The 21,143-nt window shown below is 44.5% G+C and overlaps 1 protein-coding gene across 1 annotated transcript in view; it reads left to right on the forward strand.

The window, feature by feature from the left end:
* Nucleotides 1-17,846, forward strand: part of LOC308312064 (protein sidekick-1-like) — a 313,497-nt gene extending 295,651 nt beyond the window's left edge. Inside the window, exons 31-39 of the mRNA XM_080758887.1 lie at nt 2,056-2,248; nt 6,206-6,343; nt 6,602-6,763; nt 6,907-7,032; nt 7,279-7,443; nt 10,169-10,306; nt 13,516-13,636; nt 15,029-15,158; nt 16,561-17,846. Coding sequence (XP_080615013.1) covers nt 2,056-2,248; nt 6,206-6,343; nt 6,602-6,763; nt 6,907-7,032; nt 7,279-7,443; nt 10,169-10,306; nt 13,516-13,636; nt 15,029-15,158; nt 16,561-16,935 — 1,548 coding nt within the window. The 3' untranslated portion in view covers nt 16,936-17,846. The remainder of the gene's footprint in view (nt 1-2,055; nt 2,249-6,205; nt 6,344-6,601; nt 6,764-6,906; nt 7,033-7,278; nt 7,444-10,168; nt 10,307-13,515; nt 13,637-15,028; nt 15,159-16,560) is intronic.
* Nucleotides 17,847-21,143: the final 3,297 nt, after the last annotated feature.

Raw genomic sequence — 21,143 nt, forward strand, 5'->3', positions numbered from 1 at the left:
ACAACCGTACGCACGCACACACGTATAGTACGCACGTACACAGAGATGTGGCGCATTTATAGTAGGATTCAGATTAAACCCCTTATCCATATTCTGCGTATGGATATCCACACTTTGTGACCAAACTGCAAGCTTGCACATATGCTATTTTTGCACTGTGGGGGTCCCTGGCACAAAGCAATGAAAGCATTATGAGATGGGGGGGGGGTCCATGGCACGAAAAAGTTTGATAACTACTGGTCTAGAATGAGAATAGAAGGAGAATATCCTTGATCTGTATACCTGCATTGGTTTAAATGGAGGAACAGAAAGATGTGCTCTGACACCTCTCTCTCTCCTGACCTCTCCGTCCATTTCCACATTCAAATACTCTGGTGGCAAAGACCCTCGTGCTTCTCACTGCAAAGTCCTATACACCGGTATAAATATTAGAAAGAGTTTCTAATGCATGAGGTTGAAGCAATTCTTTTCACCTTGTACTTGGTGTCAGAGACGGACAGTTAGAACGTTCAGCTCTGTGCCCAGACAAGACTTATACTACTCTGCGGTCTTCTGAATCGTAAAGTAGAGGATACTGTCCTCTGCTGTAACTTTTGTCCTCCGAGGGTGGAGGATTTTGTTCTGTATGAAACATTAATTCCTCCTATGCCGCAGAACAGTTTTCATTGATAGAAGTTCCTCACACTTTCAGCCAGTGGTGAACAATTATGCAACGATCCACAAAGGGTCGGATTCGCTATAGCTAGGGGCCAGTGAAATGTATTGTATTAAGTGGCCTGACAAAGGTAGAATCAAGGTGTTTGTAATGTATGTACTGAGACACATTTCTTAGTACATTCAGTATCCATATTCTGAGGAGTATTTAGTCAAAAATAGCCAAACTTGTAGACCGCTATTTTTTGGCAAAGAGATAATGCTGTAGAAAGCGTACCAAGTCCAGAGCCAATTCAGGTCCAGTTTCATCGTTTAAACTGGTGAAACTTCAAAACGGAATCTTAGCAACATGCTGACAGCTGACATTCCGCTGAAAATACACTTCTAGACTATAGCTACCACATATGCATGTGTTTTTAATATATAAAGCTGGTGCAGAAGTCATAGAAATGTGGAAATTCCAAGGCTGAGCTACTGTACAAATGTTGACATTGCTGAGGGTTGACTCACATAAAATGTAATTTATTTTCCTTTCTACCTCCAGTGTTATCAATAGCTTTCTGTACACCATTCTTCAATTCCACCTACAAGTATGCAATGTGCAAATGAAATAGGCTGGGAAATAGCATATGGGTTTAACTATGGCTACTTAAAATGCAACGCTCAAGTAATTATAGGCAGCACTATCGTTTAAGGATTTGCATTAAAATTTTACCACTGTTTATTTGTTCATTATTCTTTAGCACCGGAGTTGGTTCATTTAATGAAGTTTACTAACACAAAGCTCCTAATTGCCATTTCATATCACAGTTGTGATCTAATGAGGTAGAATTACCCGCTGCAGAGTAGTACACAGTTAAAAAATAGATGTAGCAGGAAAATCCATCTTCTGATTGATTGTCTCTCCTTTGTATACAAGCAGAACAATCAATTATCTACAGGTCTGTGTTGAGGGCAATGTTGACAACAATTCATTTTCATAAGCCTGCCTTCCAGATGCAACAACACCCTTTTTCTTTTAAAATGTTTTCTCTTTCAAACTTTCTATGCTGTATCTTGCTCTGGCGCTACACACTGACAGTTCATTCCTCCCCAATCCCAATACATTTTTGTGAAATGAAAATGACTAAATTGTCATCATCATCATCATCATCATCATCAGAATTTGTCTGCTCTCGCTGAAGTGAAATGGAGTGATTTGATTCAGCACGCTCACATCAGGTCAGGGTTAAACTGAGGACCTCACATAGGAAAACAAAGATAAGAGGTAAGACTAATTGGTAGTAGTGAAGACAGGGTGGGACGGGAGAACAGGTTTCTTGTTAATTAACGAGCCAGGGAGGAGACGGTGAAGGTCATGTAACTGTAATATTAATGCTCTTTGCTTATCGTCTGTTGTAGATCCACTACTGGGAGAGAGAGAGAGACGGACAGAACCAGAGTGAGAAGGTGCAGGTGATCTTCATCCCTGACACGCTCGTGCGTCTGGTCAACCTCACCAGCTACACTCCTTACCTGGTCACGCTCACGGCCTTCAACACAGCTGGAGACGGCCCTCCCAGCGAACCCCGTGGAGCCCGGACCCTGCAATCTGGTAAGAAAAAGAGGGGCGAAACGTGCAATTAAAATAGCCTGTAAAAGGGGAACCTTGCCTGTATTGAATGCAAATCTTTGGGTTCCCTTGTGAGTACGACGTGTGTGAAAATCAGGCTCCACACACCACTATATATTCTGTGTATCGAGAGGTTGTGGTGGAAAATTGCATCGATTTACAGTACATAGGCTGGAGGGCATTTTCCAGCTCTGATGGTGCAGTAAGCTGAGCAAATGCCAGTTGTTTGCTGCTGGTGGGCATGTCACTACAATGCAAGCCATATTCCAATGTTTAATCCCCGTAGAAGCGCCGATGATCCCAACACCTTTCACTATAGGCTTTATTTTGTTTTGTCTTCGCCACTTTCTCTGTACCAATTCAGAGAGCGCTTTAGTGCCCCTGGCAGGTTTACAAAATATATAAAAAAATAGGGGTTTAACGATGAACAAATACACATCTGAAATGTTAATCGAGAGGCAAACAAAATGATATGCGGAGCCCTCATTTCTAAAGTTACAAATGTGTTTACTGAGGCTTTGCTGCTAAATAAAAACTAAGCTGTTGAAGAAATCTCTCAGATCAAGTCATTCAAAATAGTCCACCGAGGCGGAAAGAGTTGAGATATGTATACACTTTCTGTTTTATAGGGCATATTATAGGGATTTAAAATCATCACAGAGAATAAAAGTATCCGGGCAATCATTGCAGTATTGTTGTACAATATCCTTCCAACAGCGAGGCTCCTTCAGGAGCACCGGAGCAACAAAGAACAGCAGGATTTTAGTGCCTATGGGGAGAATCTAAAATTGAACATTAAAACAAGACCCCAAATGCATATGGGCCCTCATTTATCAACCGTGCGTACGCCAAAATATGGGTGCACGCCGAAATTGCCGACATTTTTGACATTTACCATTTCCGCCAACGCTTGAAATTGAACGTGACAACGTTGAAAATCCACGGTTGCTCCTCAGCTGGCGTACGCATTTTTTTTCTGTCTTACACAAGCGGAGCAGCCTTGTCTGAACTGCTGACACTGTCACAGGCATCAAAACATATGTTTTCACTCCTAAAATGTTAATATAAAACGGTATGTGTATGTAAAAAACAAAAGAGAGATTTCCAACTTTACAAGTAATTAAAATCGCGCAATTAAAAACAATATAACATGTTTACAATGTATTAGTTTGTGCTTAATCAAACACTTGTTATGCGAGCGCACTTGTGAGATGATTTTGGAGCGCATGCGGACGCGGTGATGCGGCATATGCGATTATGATATTATTATTTTTTTAAAGGCATGAATGGACTGCACGCCTTTATTTCCAAGTGACAATGACAAGCATACAATACAGCTTGCCTATTTGTAGTAAGTACTAGCAGGCTATAGGCGTAAGGGGCTTAATCATTCACCATTTATAAGTGCTTAGACAGTTTTGACAGTTCAGATAAAAGCGAGATCATTTTCGGGGCTCGGGAGGACGGGACCGCGGCGTGCGTCGCCAACACATACCAGCGCAAGCGGCAAGCCTTCATCCATATGTTTATGATTCGTTCATCAATGATCAAATCACTACATAAACGTTGATTGTGAACTGCCTTGACGACATGATAGCCTATCTCTCATGCAGGCATGTCACCCACAGGACTTTAATATCACAGCAGTGCGCAGTATCACGCCTTCGCCGTGCACTGCGCACGAATGGGTAAAATTAATATAGGCCAGCCTACAAAAACTAATTCCATTCATGGCGATGCGATGTCGATGTGTCATGTATATGCGTGCATGCGTGGACATGACAGCAAAGCAAGCGAGGTGAGAGGAAAACAGACAGGGTAGGCCTACAACTTTATTTAATTCATGCAGGTGTTCGTTCTTTATTTAACAAGACACCAGTGGGCTTGCAAGTTGCGTGTGCTTCTGCGTGTGTGTGTGTGTGTGTGTGTGTGTGTGTGTGTGTGTGTGTGTGAGAGAGGTGCGTGAGGCGGGCAAGGCACGGGAGAAACCTTTTTTCCATAGTAAAAACTTGTTTCCATGGTTCCCACAGGTCGTAATTCATGTGTTCAGTCGCAAAAACGAGGGCGAGGCTTGATTTCATAGGGCGTGCCAGATAGATTTCAGCCGTCACATTTATTAACGTGAGAACGAAATTAAGGAAGGATCAGCTGTTTGCGATCACTTTATAAATGCCGTGGCGACGTGGGTGTACTACGAAACCTGCACTCGAATCTGTGGCAGATTTTACACTCGATTGATAAATGAGGGCCATGGTGTCCACTTAAAGGAAAGATCCAAAAGAAATTGGACTGTGTTGAGTTGGTCTATCCAGAACATTTCTCTCTGTGACAGTAATATGGGGAGGTTCAGTAACCTGTTCTTTGCCTAAAGCGCAGGGTCGATGATGGGGAAACATGATTTGCCCCCAAGATGGTGATGTTGTTCGTTGTTGCTCTGGTGCTAACTGCAAGCTCTACATAGATTTGATAGAATTGGCTTGTTTTAAATTAAACAAAGTGTAGAACTTTGATCAGATTGCTTCGCATTGTGTCAAATTGAACCGAATCATTCCGTATTGAAATGTATCTCTCCCTGAATTATATCCTATCATTTAAATACATCTCCTAATAATAAACAGCTTATCATACATAACGAAGGAATGGAACTTTTTGACAGATGGGTAACCGGTGGTGATGTTAATTGTGGGTATATTTCAGCATGGACAACTCCTATACAGACAAGTCAAGTAGAACATCTTTTAGAGCATTTAATATGCCACCGCAGCGGGCAGAACGCCGTTCGGCCTGTTGGCCTTCGTCGGCGTATTGCGCAACACAGAGTAATAACGCCGACGAAGGCCGACAGGCTGAAATGCGTGTGTTGCCTTGGTGACTGCCGCTGCGACATATAAAATGCTCTTAAAGATTTTCTACTTTGTTCTTTTTGATGTCTGGCATTGCTTGGAATCTGCTCCCTGCAGTGTTTCAAAGACAGTTAGTTTCTAGTTGAGCTACGCCAAGCCTTTGAAACAACTCCTGAACAGTTGAAGGAGCACTTCACCCAAAAAAATGACTTCAATCAATTATACACGCCATGAAGCCTTGAATTAATTAGATTTTTTGTTTTTGCCGTATTCCTGAGCCAATCATTAAGGTGACGGGTGGCTGCTTTGTAGACTCAGTAGGAGTCGATTACGCCGCTCATCAAGTTACCCAAGCTTCATGGGGTGAAGTGAAACGTATTCTTTTTTGGGGTGAATTACTTGAACACCTGAATGAAACGTTCCCACATTATGAGCCTGCCTTCAGCTGCCGTTTATCCATCTGTGAATAATATCAATCATTATGTCTTGTCTCCATCAACGTGCTTTTTGTGTGTCACTGTGCTGGCTAAGTGGTTGGTACCCTGTTGAACAATTGAACATTGAACAATGATTGAAGCAAAGTTTTCTCCTCGTTTGCATGAAGTTGAGATGATTTCAGCGTTTTGACATCATTTCCACAATCCTTTGCCACTTGCTCCTATAGAAAATGAATGAGTAGCAGCAGCAAGACAACTCCTTTATATATTTATAATATTGTGTCGTGTCTGATATGTCGTCGTAATGGAAAGATAAAACGCTAAGTAGTACTGTATATCCTCTCTCTTCTGTCCAAAACTGTTACTTTTCAGTGTTCAAATTCCAAAATGGTGAAAGTAGCAGATCTACACGCTCAAAACGTGTCGCTTTGCGCCGCGATTTAGTATGATCAAGTAGAGCATTCATTTAGAAGAGACATTGTCATATGGCCCTCGACAGATATTATGCAATTTAAGCGCCATTTGACTGGTGTTCAGTGTTATATATGATGACATATACATGAGCCTCTATACTGTTCTCTGACACAGACAGCAGGTGACATGCGGTTTAATAATCCTGTCATTCTTCCTCTCATCATTACCAATGGTTGTCCTCATAGCCCCGAGCCAGCCCAGCTTCCTGTCCTTCTCAGAGGTGACGGGGGGAAGTGTCAACGCGTCCTGGGGGGCTCCGCTCAGCCCTAATGGGCAGCTGGAGGGCTACAGGGTGGTCTATCAGCCCAACGGCCCCGTGCAAGGTAAGTACATTCACAAAGGTCCGTGTGTGTGCGTGCGTGGTTGCGTGCGTGCGTGCCTGCGTGTGCGTGCGTGTGCGAGCGTGTGCGCGAGTGCATGGGGGGAGAATGTGAAGACTGTTTTTCCTTCTGAAGTCCTTTTGTATTCCCGTAGACATGAATACAAAAACAAACATACACATACCTACCTAATTGTGACACTCTTGTTCCTCTCTGTGCGTGTGCGTGTCCATGTGTGTGTGTGTGTGTGTGTGTGAGCAGGAGTGACCAAAGTGGTGACCGTGGAAGTGAAGGGAAGCTGGCAGCGCTGGCTGAAGGTTCGAGACCTGACCAAAGGAGTGACGTACACGTTCAGTGTCCAGGCTCGCACCGTGAGCTATGGACCGCCTATACATGCCAACGTCACGGCGCAGGCCCTGCAAGGTGAGAGAGGGACACGGTGTTTGCATCTGCGTGGGAGAGCGTGTGTTTTATTTTGGGGGATGAAGGTGGATGGATGACTGGGGGAAATAGGGAGGTCGCGGTTTGCCTTTCTATAATATTCTCTCTCTGTTTGCTCACAAAAGGCACCCCTGGTTCTCCCATGGAGATGTCCATCACTAAGTCCTCCTCTGCCCTTGCCATCCATTGGACAGAGGGGGATACAGGGGCGGGGCCGATCATTGGCTATGTTGTTGAAGCACGGCCCTCGGGTAAGTCACATGAAGATCACCAGAGACCTCTGTTCCACCCCTCTTTCCATATTATAGCCTTTATTAGACTCAGTTGAGTCGTTATTGGGGGGGAAGTTCTTTACCCCTACATAAAAACACCTCTCTCTCTCTCTCTCTCTCTCCCCCACTCTCTCTCTCTCTCTCTCTCTCTCTCTCTCTCTCTCTCCCTCTCCCTCTCCCAATCTCTCTCTCTCTCTCTCTCTCTCTCTCTCCCACTCTCTCCAGATGAAGGGGTGTGGGACGCTTTCATCAAGCTCCTCCCTCCCAGCAGCAGGTCCGTTTCCGTGCCGATAGAGCGGCTGAGGTCCGGCGTCAGCTACGAGTTTCGAGTGATCGGCGTCAATCGCCATGGTTACGGAGAGCCGAGCACCCCGTCTGCGTCACTCGCAGGTAAACACGCACGCACGCACGCACGCACGCACACACACACACACACACACACACACACACACACACACAGCGGGGAGACAAGTACAAAAACCCCACACATCAGACACACATGGACATACTGTAGGACACAGAAACATGCATTTACTGCCACAGTAAATAAACAAAGTATTCACCCAGCTGCTAGCAATCTTCTGTTTGTCCTTACATTTTAAGTAGAGCGGACGTAGACTACGCACATGGACAGGCTGGGTGCTGCTGGGCTAAAGAAACGTAGACTACGCACATGGACAGGCTGGGTGCTGCCGGGCTAAAGAAACTTCAGTAGATATTGGATGGAGCCGTGTTGCACACCACAGGTACAAGAAAGACGTTCTTTATTGAAAGTTCTGACGTTTCGATCTATTTGATCAATCTATTTGACATGACCTGATGAAGATCAAATAGATCGATCAGAATTTTCGTCTTTCTTGTACCTGTGGTGTGCGGGCTCCATGCCTCCATCCAATATCTATCTTAGATTTTAAGTAGTCACAGAATATTACTACGAGCGACGAAGTCTAGCATTCTCTGTGCTTTAGAGGTTTTTCAAAGCAACATTGCGTTCAATAGTTAGCATCCATTGAAAATCCCATCCTGGCCAACGTGGAAGTGGAGCGACACAGGTGTCGAGACAAAGGCATTTCAGTAGATCCTGTAACGTGGAAGCGGATGGCGGCTGATCTTTTTTTTTGCGATCAGGTGATTTCCTGGTAGAATGTTTCAATTACAGTCAAACGGTGACTCATAGGTTAGCAAAGAGCGCCATTTATAGCATCCAAAGACATTTTGGCAGTGTGCGCTTTGGAAAAGAATATGTCAAAAGTCGTCTTTGGCACGGAAAGAGTTCTCATGCATTATACAGACTGAGGCCAGTTGGCATAAAAGAACGTTTGTAGCGCTCTGTTTTCATCTCCAGGGGATCAAAGAACGTTTGTAGCGCTCTGTTTTCATCTCCAGGGGATAAAAGAACGTTTGCACCGCTCTGGTGATTCCAGGAAACACACACACCGTTCACAAAAAGCTGAAGGGGTGAATCTGAACAGACTATTAAACTCCCAACTATTACAAGTTTCACTTTGTGTCACTGGTGTGTCACATCTTCTGCCATCCGCATTCGGTGGAGTTTAAGTTACACCCTGAGGGCTAGAATTAATTAACCTCCTTATTTCGATCCACACCTCCTAAGCCTTCCCACACTTTACAAGATGACATTAAACCTCCTCTCTGGGCATGTCAAAGACTTACTGATATATTTTATTCATTAACTGATAAGAAATTAAATTAAGATGAAATGAATAGATGGTACTACATGCTATAAATAAATAATGTATGGTCTTGGCCATCCAAATAGAAATAAAGATCCTCTTCACTGAGGCTCTGGAGTCAACCGACTCTTTACCACAATCACATCAATAGGAGTCCATTGTTTTACTCACCTGCGGTCAATGCGATCAAACGTTCCCTCTTAAAAAAGGAAAGAAAATCATCCTCCGTGTTTTAATCGGTTTGATGTGCCAGTTGGTTGGTTGGAGGCCAGGGGGAAGGGGCAGAGCTTTGGCGCTCTGTGAGGAAAACCTAATCAGCGCCTGCCGTCCCTTGCAATCACTCAATTTGGAGCTAGTCTTTGTACAAATGAGTCAGGAGGGGCGTGGGGAGCTAGTCTTTGTACAAAGGAGTAAGAGGAGGGGCGTGGGGAGCTAGTCTTTGTACAAAGGAGTAAGAGGAGGGGCGTGGGGAGCTAGTCTTTGTACAATGAGTCAGAGGAGGGGCGTGGGGAGCTAGTCTTTGTACAAATGAGTCAGGAGGGGCGTGGGGAGTTAGTCTTTGTACAATGAGTCAGAGGAGGGGCGTGGGGAGCTAGTCTTTGTACAATGAGTCAGAGGAGGGGCGTGGGGAGTTAGTCTTTGTACAATGAGTCAGAGGAGGGGCGTGGGGAGCTAGTCTTTGTACAATGAGTCAGAGGAGGGGCGTGGGGAGCTAGTCTTTGTACAATGAGTCAGAGGAGGGGTGTGGGGAGCTAGTCTTTGTACAATGAGTCAGAGGAGGGGCGTGGGGAGCTAGTCTTTGTACAATGAGTCAGAGGAGGGGCGTGGGGAGCTAGTCTTTGTACAATGAGTCAGAGGAGGGGCGTGGGGAGCTAGTCTTTGTACAATGAGTCAGAGGAGGGGTGTGGGGAGCTAGTCTTTGTACAATGAGTCAGAGGAGGGGCGTGGGGAGTTAGTCTTTGTACAATGAGTCAGAGGAGGGGCGTGGGGAGCTAGTCTTTGTACAATGAGTCAGAGGAGGGGCGTGGGGAGTTAGTCTTTGTACAATGAGTCAGAGGAGGGGCGTGGGGAGTTGGCCTTTTCCACACAGGACCATTATGACCATTGCATTCGGTGCGGTGAGGGTGCTCCGTTGGAGAATTGGATTTATTTTGTGTACTACTTATTTTTGAAGGTATCACTGCATCCCGACCCTTATAGGTCAGAATGTTTCTCGCACCTTTCCCCCACAGCCTATTAACCAATCACATGTGCTGTGCTGCTCTGCTCTCTGACAATAACCCATCCCTGTCTCTGTCTGTGCTCCTCTCTGCCTCTGTCTCTACGTCTGTCTGTCTGTCTGTCTCTGCCTCTGACTGTGCTTCCCTCTGTGCATGCGCGTGTGCGTGCGTGTGCATGTGCGTGCGTGTGTGTGTGTGTAGCCCTCTCGGAGCGTCCCTTCTACGAGGAGTGGTGGTTCCTGCTGGTCGTGGGCCTGGTGGGTGTGATCCTGGTTCTGGTCCTGGTCTTCACCCTGCTGCTCCATGGACACAGCAACAAGTACAGGACCTGCAGCACAGGTCTGTGGACCTCTGTCCTTCACCCCGTCCGTCCGTCCGGATGTTTCACTTATGATGCCAAATATGCAGGGGATAATTGACGGTCATCGTTGAGAAATAAACCTCGACAGGGTGTGATTAAACCCCGCCGTGAAGCGGAGAGATTTGATCACCCTGAGGGGGTGTATTTTCAACCCATTCTGACCTGAGATCAGATTCTAAAGACGTCTTCTATACATCCTGACAGTTTTCTGAAAAAGCATGTGTTTCTATGTCAGTCGTTCTTCGATTTTTCAAGAAATAGCAGACCTACAAGCTCGTAGATCTGCTATGTTTCAATAGCTAAAGCATAACATAATGCTAACACCAAAAAGGGGTCCCGCCCCAAAATGGGCTAAACAATGACATCGTAAATCATCTTGCTTATTAGCCTATGTGGCCACTTAAATTCATAAATTGACCCAAAAGTAACGTCGAAACGAAGTATTTCATTGATTTTGGTAATGAAAATATATTCCATTACTTTGTGCCAGGTGCAGCCATCCATCCAAGTGTTGAAGTGTCAAATAGAATACATAGAGAGTAGAGTACAAATAGAGCAATGTTTAGCTGTGAATAATAACATTGTGCGTGTTGTGTTTGCATGGCTGCCATGTTGGATACAGAGCAAAATCAAGCAGCGCAGCCAGGTGCTCTGAGCCTTTGATTAGACAGCCGTCTGTTATTGAGCTCAGGCGGTCATTATCCGGAAATAACACACCGCTGAAAGCAGTGATTGACCAATCAGAATCACGCATTGATTCAACCAAGCCGTGTAAACAAATAGAGTCATAATTAGACCCAGTTTGATCCCCAATGGGGGAAATTCTGTTTCAGCTTCACCCATAGCTGATCGCCGTCCATTTACATTATGGTCACTTTGGTCAGACTTGGGGGCACGCGGCGGCGGGGGAGCAGTAAAGGGTTAATGGACACCTCCGACATATATTGCAGGGGCCCGGGGAATCGAACACGCGGGGCCTTCTGCCTCCCAGGCCTCTCTCTCTCTCTACGTATTCAGTTATAACTGCAGCCCCTTAAGCCACCCTATGCTGCAGTGTTTTACATACGCTGTTCTTCCCCCCTGATCTGTGTTGGGTTCAGGTGTGCGTGTGCGTGTGTGTGTGCACGTGACTGCACTCGCGAAGTCAACAGCACAGATCCTTTGCTGCCAAACGGAGGTCACGGCAGGACAGAGTCTTTAATCTTGAATTGCCGCGGAAACCCCTGGGCAGAGGAGCAATTAGGCGGAGAAAGAGAGGAAAGGAAGGAAAGAGAAAGATGGTGGGATGAGGCAGAGACAGAGGTTGACTGCGTGCGTGCGAGCGTGCGTGCGAGCGAGTGTTTAGGATAGAAAGGGAGATAAGAGCCTGCGTTTTGCCAAAAATGTGTGACATTGGTGTGAAAATATATCCTTGCTAGCTTCAACCAAACCCTATATGGTCTGAAGTGACGGACAATGTCATCCTAAGAATTGCCTCGTTAGTGGGCATAAAAGTAAAGGGAAATATCAATATTAATGGCGTTGTATGCATACTGTATGTAAACATGTGTTACATACAATATACACTGTACATGTACCACATTCACTGAAGGATTAACACATAATGTAAACAAAAGCAAAGTCATTATTACATTGATTCAAAATGAATTATACCATGATTTAAAAGAAACCGTAATTTGTGAAGAGGTGAAACCAGCTCTCAGTTTGCACCAGTCTCTGAGAAATGTAATTTGGTGGTAGACAGATGGACGGACGGATGAATGAACCCACATCCTTTGAGCCCTGCCAGCATAGCGGAGCTAATAATGTAAAACCAATATGGAGATGTGAAAATGTTCTTATTTTCATGCAAAATAAAACCAAAAAAAGCAATAACTTTGCAGCCACAAATTCAAATCATGCCAAGGTTGCTGCCCAGTGAATGGAGTGGATTATACTGTATAAACACAATCCATGACCAGATCCAGTGAGCAGCACTGAGCAGTCCAACTGGTTTTAACCTTTAATGATTTTCTCATGATGGTTTTTTTTTTTTCATAGCTTTCATAGCTTCAAATTGACATATTGGTTGCTCAGTTCGACCCACCAGTTTTGGAGATATGGCTTATCGAGTAGGCTAATAATTCATGTTTCGCAGAAAACAGCGAGTTGAGAAAACAGGCTTGAATATGTATTTGTTGATTTCAGATTTCAGATGTTGATTTGGAGATATGGCTTATAGAGTATATAGGCTAATTCATGTTTTGCAGAAAACAGCGAGTTGAGAAAACAGGCTTGAATATTTATTTGTTGATTTCAGCTCAGACAGGCAGACTCTGATAAGACTCTGATAAGAGTCTGCCTGTGCTATTAACTCATTTTGGATAAAAAATGTAAATCAGTTTTTCTCCTCTCCTGAACAGTTAGTCTTGCAGACTGTAATAAGTGACTTATTGAGAAACAAGTTATTTTACAAATCGAGACTCAATAGCCTAATGAGTGCTGCAAAGAAGTAGCCTGGAAAACAGACTAATCTTCCAGTGTGATGAAACTATTAGACGTCAATATCTTGCAGTGATATTAGTCTGGCCAAGAAGGAGGTTTTAAAAATCTAAAATATAATTGAATCGTGACCTTAATTTTGAGGATTAGCCAAAATGTGACACGTACTATTGTATTGTATTGTATATGTATTGTATTAACATACACTACCAGATAGAGTGGTTAACCCATTTTGGGGTGGGAACCCCTTTTGTTATTAGCTCGTAGCACGCCACTCGGTGGCGCGCTATGAGCTTGTAGATCTGCTATTTTTGAAAAATCGAAGAATGACTGACATGGAAACATGGCTTTTTCAGAAAACTGTCAGGATGTACAGTAGAAGACATTTTTAAAATCTGATCTCAGCTCAAAGTTATAATGTTTCATTCTTAAGTCTTTTGATTATAGCTTAAAGTATTGTTTACCTGGACTTCTCCAGGTAAACATGTGTCCACAGTGGAGGAGGCTGTGACTCTGATTATAGCTTAAAGTATTGTTTACCTGGACTTCTCCAGGTAAACATGTGTCCACAGTGGAGGAGGCTGTGACTCTGATTATAGCTTAAAGTATTGTTTACCTGGACTTCTCCAGGTAAACATGTGTCCACAGTGGAGGAGGCTGTGACTCTGATTATAGCTTAAAGTATTGTTTACCTGGACTTCTCCAGGTAAACATGTGTCCACAGTGGAGGAGGCTGTGACTCTGGACAATGGAGGGTTCACCGCTCTGGAGCTCAACAGCAGATCACTGAGCAGCAAGAACAACTTCCTCAAAAAGAACGGAACCAGGTATACACCACTATAAACTTTACACAAAGTTAATTTATTTTATATAGAATTGAGAAATTAAAATGTACATGTGGTTATATCCCTTTTTGTACGCGGGGAGGGAGGGGGCGGAGTCGAGCTCGCATATCATTCATTTCTGAATCCACGCCTCCAAAATGCTGTTCGCCTCCAAAATGCGACTATCTGCTTCTGCTACGGTATCTGCGCGGTGGTTGTGGTGGGCCGGTCTGGGCCAAATTCACGCGAAAATTACCGGGATGAATTTTTGTCCCAGTCCAGCCCTGTTTACCCCCTAAAACCTATAAGTGGTTCACAAACAGGCCGTCAGAGATCCAGGGTCTACCTTTCTCCTCCCATGCCTGGCTCGCCCTGTTCGGCTATGAATGCTGTATCGATCCGTTCGACACTCCAAAGCTCCTGGAGGCTGGAGGGGCACAACCTCCCGTTGATGTTCCATACTATAAAACACTATAAGAAACACTATAAGAAACTACTTGTCAAACACTGAACTTTACTTGAAAAACTGCTAGACGAGCGAGAGAAGTGTGTGTGTACTGTTCAGAAAACCAGGAGAAACGGCTTGAAGCGGGCGAGTGTTGCTGCTGCTGCGGTGGAACAGCTCCCAGTGTTCTGGGTCCTGGGAGAGATGTGTGTTTGGAGTCCGTTGTGTGTGTGTGGTGTGCGTTGTGTTACAGTCACCGCGTGAACACACACACACACACACGCGCGCGCGCGCGCACATGCACGTTGCTTTTAGTAGAGACATGTTTGTTTCCCCAAAGTTATTAGCGCAGCTGCGCCCGGCAGCTGGCGAAAACTAGAGTTCTCCACAGGCCCGGAGATTAAGGCCCTACCTGGGCCCTAACTGGGCTGGCCCGAGGCCCCACCTGCATGGCATTACTAATTAGCACACATTTTTCGGCCTACCCGTGGCGAAAACGTCAATTAATAAAAGGGTTTCCCAGACCTGTAGTTTCAGCGCGACCTCGCCCTATTGGGCGTCTTACTGGTATAATGAATGTGGACGCCAAATATTTCATTTCACCCAGAAACCTGGAAACACACAGAAATAGCTGCAGAAACAGCAGAAAGCTTTTAAACCAGAAACCTATGAGATAATTGTACTATATCATTGCTCCCTATCACAAAGGACACCAAATATTTTGTTAAAATCTAAGAAATAGTGATTTGACCTTTTTCACAAACACCACGCATGTATGCAAGATACGCAATACTGTATAATATGCACAGTGGTGTAAAGTCAAGTACGTGAGATGTACTGTACACACGTACGTACATATGTACACACAGAGACTTGGTGCATTTATAGATGGATATACAGAATGTGAGTATTTTTTCCACCACTGACTGTGTGCGTGTGTGCGTGCCCAGGTCTCCCCCCAGACCCAGTCCTGGTGGTCTCCACTACTCTGATGAAGACATCTGTAACAGCTACAATGGAGCCGTTCTCACCGAGAGCACCACGCTCACTGAGAAACCCACAGAGGTGTCTGAGTCTGAGGTACCCAGCTCTTTCTCTCTCTCTCTCTCTCTCTCTCTCTCTCTCTCTCTCTCTCTCTCTCTCTCTCTCTCTGATGGTTCCTCAGAGTTAGTTATTACTGTGGGGCTGTCACATAACTATGCATCAACCAATTGAACCCTATAGTATCCCTATTCTGAGGGAACATTAGCCAAAAATAGCCTACAGCTGTGAGCTTGTAAATCGGCTATTTTCGGCAAAGAGGTTTGGTGTAGGGGAAAACAGAGCAGTCCAAGTACAGTATTGAGGGTTTAAGTGGATAACTGTCTGGAAGTACATATTACACAAGTCTCTGAAGCTATCTATGTTTATTCTGCAACACTGCTTCGTCTCTCTTTCGACGAAGAGCCCTGTTTTACAGTATCTCTTCTGCTCTTGCCTTTCTCTCCCTCTATGCATTCCATTTCTTTTGTCTTCCTTGCTATCTCTTTCTCCATTACATCTTTTTAGAATACTAAAGCCTAATTTACAACTTTGTAGCATGACCGGCATCGCTCAATAAAATCAGCCGTCACTACGTGACTTTCATCCGAAAGGCTGTTATTTCTGTTAAGTGACGCTTTTCAATGACAGAGCTCTGGAAGAGTCTGGAAGCTCTCAATCTACAACTACATTTTTGTCCTGACTCCCTGACCTATTAAGGACAGGTGGTCTGTAGCTACATTATGTATTGAGTAACTTTAGAATAGGTGTGACCATGAATCAGTACGGGTGCGTATACACCCCCTACATTAGTATATAGTAACTAGTAACAGACACAATCAGAGATTTCACACATTTATTATAGGATATCATCATGTACTGCCTAATGTAGATTTTTTGAATAAAATGTTATTAAGTTTTAGTCATTTTAGTCATCTTAAAAGTTTTAGTTTTGGTCTAGTTTTAGTTGACTAAATTTCACAAGGTTTTAGTCGACTAAATACAGTTGATTTTGTCGCCTTGGTTGCGCCTAAAAATAGCAGATCTACAAGCTCACAACGCATAGAACTGCTATTTTAAGAGAGCAACACCTGAGCGCAACCAAAGAGCAAACATACAGATGACTTAGTCACTTTTCCCAATTCATTCTACTGGATCTCTTCTCCACTATAGTCCCTCATAACATTTTAGTCTAGTTTATGTTTATTGACGGAATTTGTCAATTATGTTTAGTCTTCATTTTAGTCATCATAGCTTTCTATTTTTCCTTTGGTTTTTCTTTAGTTTAGTTTTCGACAAACATTCTCGTAGTTTTAGTCAACGATTCATCATTGCTTTTCTGGTGAATGAGAATGTATCCGCCTAAACTCAGCACGTTTGTTTGTGTCTCGTGCTTTGTGTGTGTGTGTGTGTGTGTGCTTTGTGTGTGTGTGTGTGTGTCTCTGTGTCTCTCTCTCTCCAGTTAACGGACAGCGACTACGAGGACGAGCAGCCGAAGCACTCGTTCGTCAACCACTACATGAGCGACCCCACCTACTACAACTCGTGGAAGCGCCAGCCCAAGGGCCTGAAGGGCCTGGCCGCGCCCTTCGGCTACGAGGAGTGCGGCATTGGCGGCATCGGCGGAGACGGCGTGGGAGGAGGAGGCGACGGCGAGCCCTACTACCAGACGGTGGTGACGCAGCACAGCGCCGGCGGCGCCTACACGCCCACGGGCCAGCCGGCGGCGCACGTCAACGCACACGCCGTCAGCGCGGCCAACGTCGGCAGCGCCGCCAACCTCACCAACCCTCCGGGGTCGCGCACCCCCGTCACGGGGTTCTCTTCCTTCGTGTGACGTATAAGCGCTGCTCCCCACCTCCACCCCCCACCCCACCCACCGCCACACCCCCCCCCCCCCCCCCCCCCCCAGGGAGAAAATGACTCGGAGCACAAAATGTGTGCAACACAAAGAAAAAGGAACGATTTTAAAAGTCTTATGAAGAGTATAACACGATACACACGTACCCGCCCTTTGTACACTTTTTAACTATGAAGGAGGGGGGGGGGCGGACCTGTGGGGCTTTCTGGACCAAATCAACAATGAGAACGGCGCGAGGTGAGGAGTGGCGATAGATTGGGGAAGACGTGCTACTTCACGCTCCAATGGACTAAGACGCTACACTCCTCTCTCCCTCCCCCAGCACACACAAAGACTCACGTTGTTGACGAGCAAGCTTGTGCCGTGCGTGTGACCTTAACGCCACTGTCACTGTGCTTACACACACAGTTACGTTTCTCAACTGCAAACACATACACACACACGCACGCACGCACGCACACACACACACACACACACACACAGACACACACACACGCACACACGCTTGCGCACGCACACAGAGAAACACAACAGTACATTTCCATGCATATTCTTCCATCTCTGTGGAGATGCCGGTCGTCGTGTCCACTTGGTGAAAACCGTAGAGCAGAGAATGGAATCACAATCCTGGAACCTGGGACACTGCACAATGCAAATTATTTTTATTCTCCTTCTCCACACACCTGCACACACGTGCGCATGCACCACACACACACACACACACACACACACACACACGCACGTGTGTGTGCGCGCGAGCAAAAGAAAACACTCTTACAACTATTCTACATTAAATGTCCCCTCTCTGAGAATGAACCCAGTCGGGGTCAGGGAATTATTTTTTCTTTTTAATTTTCTTTTTAAAGCACAGAAGGGGGACAGCTTTTGTTGACGGACCAGCTCTGGCATAACAAACACCAGGGCTGTCAGCTTTAAGAGACTATATACAGAAAGACCCAGCGGGGGGAGGGGGGGTTCTTCAGCACTTAATAGATTCTCAGTGCACGAGTGGTGCGTAATTGTGTGTGTGTGTGTGTGTGTGTGTGTGTGTGTGTGTGTGTGTGTGTGAGTGTGTGCGTGTGTGTGTGTGCGTGTGCGTGTGCGTGTGTGCGTGCGTGCTTATGTGATGATTTGGTTCGGATGGGAAATATAAAGAAAATGTTGCACCGTTTTCTTTTTCTATTGTGTACTGCCTCTTGTCAACATGTCCTGCACCCCAGCGCCTCCAAGCCATAACGCTTGCACTGAGCTGAGCCCCACTCATTTGATTCTTTATCATTAATTATTATTCTGACCATTGGTCTGGGTTATTTTGTTACATTTGATCTGTTTTGTTTTGTTTTTGGTTTGGTTTCTTTTTTTTTTGCAAGAACGAGTGTGTTTGTGTGTGCATGTTTGTGCCGGCAAGCGTGTATGATTGTCTGTCTTTTTCCCCCTTTTTTTTACCATCCATTTGACTTTGTTGTTCATAGCTAAAGCAAAGTGTGCCACTGTATGTATGTCTGTGTATATTTTTAAAGATGGATTTTGTACAGAGGAAACCTTTTTACTTGTGCTATTGTATGTAGTCTGGTTACGTTTGTTCAGTTAAAAGAATATATAGTGAACACAGCACTGGAACAAGCTCATCATAGCTAACACTGACCTATTCACGAGAGAGAGAGAGAGAGAGAGAGAGAGAGAGAGAGAGAGAGAGAGAGAGAGAAAAGGAGAGAGAAATGGAGTATGGACAGTTTTTCTGTACAGAAGTTACAGAATCAAAGTTTTGAGATGTGTCACTTGTTTAAATGGAGCATATCACAGGTTCAATTCCTACACAGTTGTCTGTGCTGCGTTTTCTGTGCGGAACACTGACCCTGACAGCCAGACTGACACTGACTCCACTTTCTTTGTTATTCAGACGGGAATTGAAGTCGTCTGTATGATTTATTTTTGGGTTATGTAAAAAAAAAAAAAGAAAAAAAAAAAAAAAAAGAGGAAATGAACCGTTTACCACACCCCACCTTTCTTAAAGCTTGTTTTGAAGTCCCATTCATGTGTGAATAAATGGTCCTTGTTAAACAACTTGGCTCTGTTGTGCGTTTACGTTTTAGTGTATATCCTACAGTAGGTGCATGTTAAACGCTCTTTAATGTGCACCAGTGTCCTATTCAGGAACCATGTGGTTACATTGAAGTCAGTGAATGAAGGCGTTACTGTGACACTTTCAATTGATCTGTACTGTATCTCTTTGCCAGGCAAAATTATGATGATTACACACATGTCCAGTTTGCATAAAATGTTAAATTCAAACTATCAATTATGCGCACACACGCACACACACACACACACACACACACACACACACACACACACACACACACACACACACACACACACACACACACACACACACACACACACACACAGCTGTCTGTCTGTCTGTCTGTCTGTCTGTCTGCCTGTCTATGAGTAGCTGTCTGACTGCCTGCCTGTCCAATTCTCCATGAGTAGCTGTCTGTCTGTCTGCCTGTCTATGAGTAGCTGTCTGCCTGCCTGCCAGCCAGCAAGTTGGTTAACAGAAAATAAATTGTTATGGCTGAGTAAAATAAAATACAATAAACACAATTTGCCTGAAAATAGATTACCCAGCTATGACCTTTTTCATGAAAAAAAATGAGTAGTGATATGGCTGACTGAGTAAAATAAAACAATCTACCTGAAAATAGATAGCTATAAGTGAAGAGCAATTTCCGCAATTTCCGCAATTACCATTTCCGCAATTTCCGCAATTTCCATTTCCGCAATTTCCTCAATTTCCATTTCCGCAATTTCCGCAATTTCCATTTCCACCATTTCCGCAATTACCATTTCCGCAATTTCCGCAATTTCCATTTCCGCATTTCCGCAATTTCCGCAATGTCCATTTCCGCAATTTCCGCAATTACAATTTCCGCAATTTCCGCAAAAAACGAGGATAACTTCTTTTTTCAAAATTTCAAAAAACATGGGCTATAACCCATCGTTGGAAAGTCCCTCTTTTATGTCTGGCTTCCAGGCCAGTTGGAAAAGGGCACACTGAGAGGTAAGAGTATGTTAAATTGGACATTTTCATGGTAAAAGGTTAGCTGGACAGGGTTCTTTCAGACATAAGCCCCAAGCGTTACATCTCAGGAAACAGGGGGAGAGAGCACCGTCTCCCGATGGTCCTCCAGCACCTTGATGTCATGACACGGGACTTGAACCGGCCACCTGTCTGTAGCAGAGGCATCGGGTCAAGCGCTCCACACCATTACGCCAAGGCACCTTTGGGCATTCAGCAGATGTCTCCTGGTGCTTTTGAGTTTTTATTTTTTATTCAACCCTTGAAAAGTTAAAATTACTGCAGCATTGAGCTGTAGGAGGAACAGGCCTTGAACATGGATGTCAGGGTTTGAACCGGCACACTTCTACTAGGTATACTACGGATATCATTTGACTTATCCACTGGGCCATTGAGGCACACAATCATGGGGAATTTCTGTGCTGCTTTAAAGTTGTCCTTCTGAAAATCAGTGTGCAAAGCAAAGTGTCACACAGCCACATGACTAATGTGGGACTTGAACCCTGGACCTGTGGATCACTAGCACAGCCACTCATCACACTGAGCTAGCGCGCAGGGTCCAGCCCATTCCTCTCTGTTATGTCATATGACGAGCATTTAACTTTTAATATCACAATTATTGTAGCTAATCTTTAACTGAATCTGGAAGTATTCCTTTATTAAATGATTCTTCATAGTCTGGAATTGTAACTGATCAATTTTCTTTTGTGACTTTCACCTTTATTTTATATGGAGGGACAGTCAGTGGTGTAAACTTTATTTATATAGCACATTTCATACATAAAATGCAACTCTGTCACATTCTGTCTCTCCCTCAGTCTCCACACTGGCCTCCCATATCCCATTCCAGCACACCCAGTTCCATTTACACACCTGTCAACTACCTAATCAGCCCAGCAGTGAACACTTCTCCAATCAACCTGCTCACTATAAAACTGGACTCAGTACAAACACTCATTGTCAGTTCATAACCTGTGTCACAGATGTCCTGCCTGTTCATGTGTTGACTTTGATGTCATTCTGATTCATGCCTGATTCCTACCTGCATTCCCCTGTGTAAGATATCTCGTAATTCTTTATTAAATACTTTATTATTATACTC

The sequence above is a fragment of the Protomyctophum bolini genome (genome assembly GCF_963924005.1).
Source record: "Protomyctophum bolini genome assembly, chromosome: 3".
In the NCBI taxonomy this organism is placed as follows: Eukaryota; Metazoa; Chordata; class Actinopteri; order Myctophiformes; family Myctophidae; genus Protomyctophum; species Protomyctophum bolini.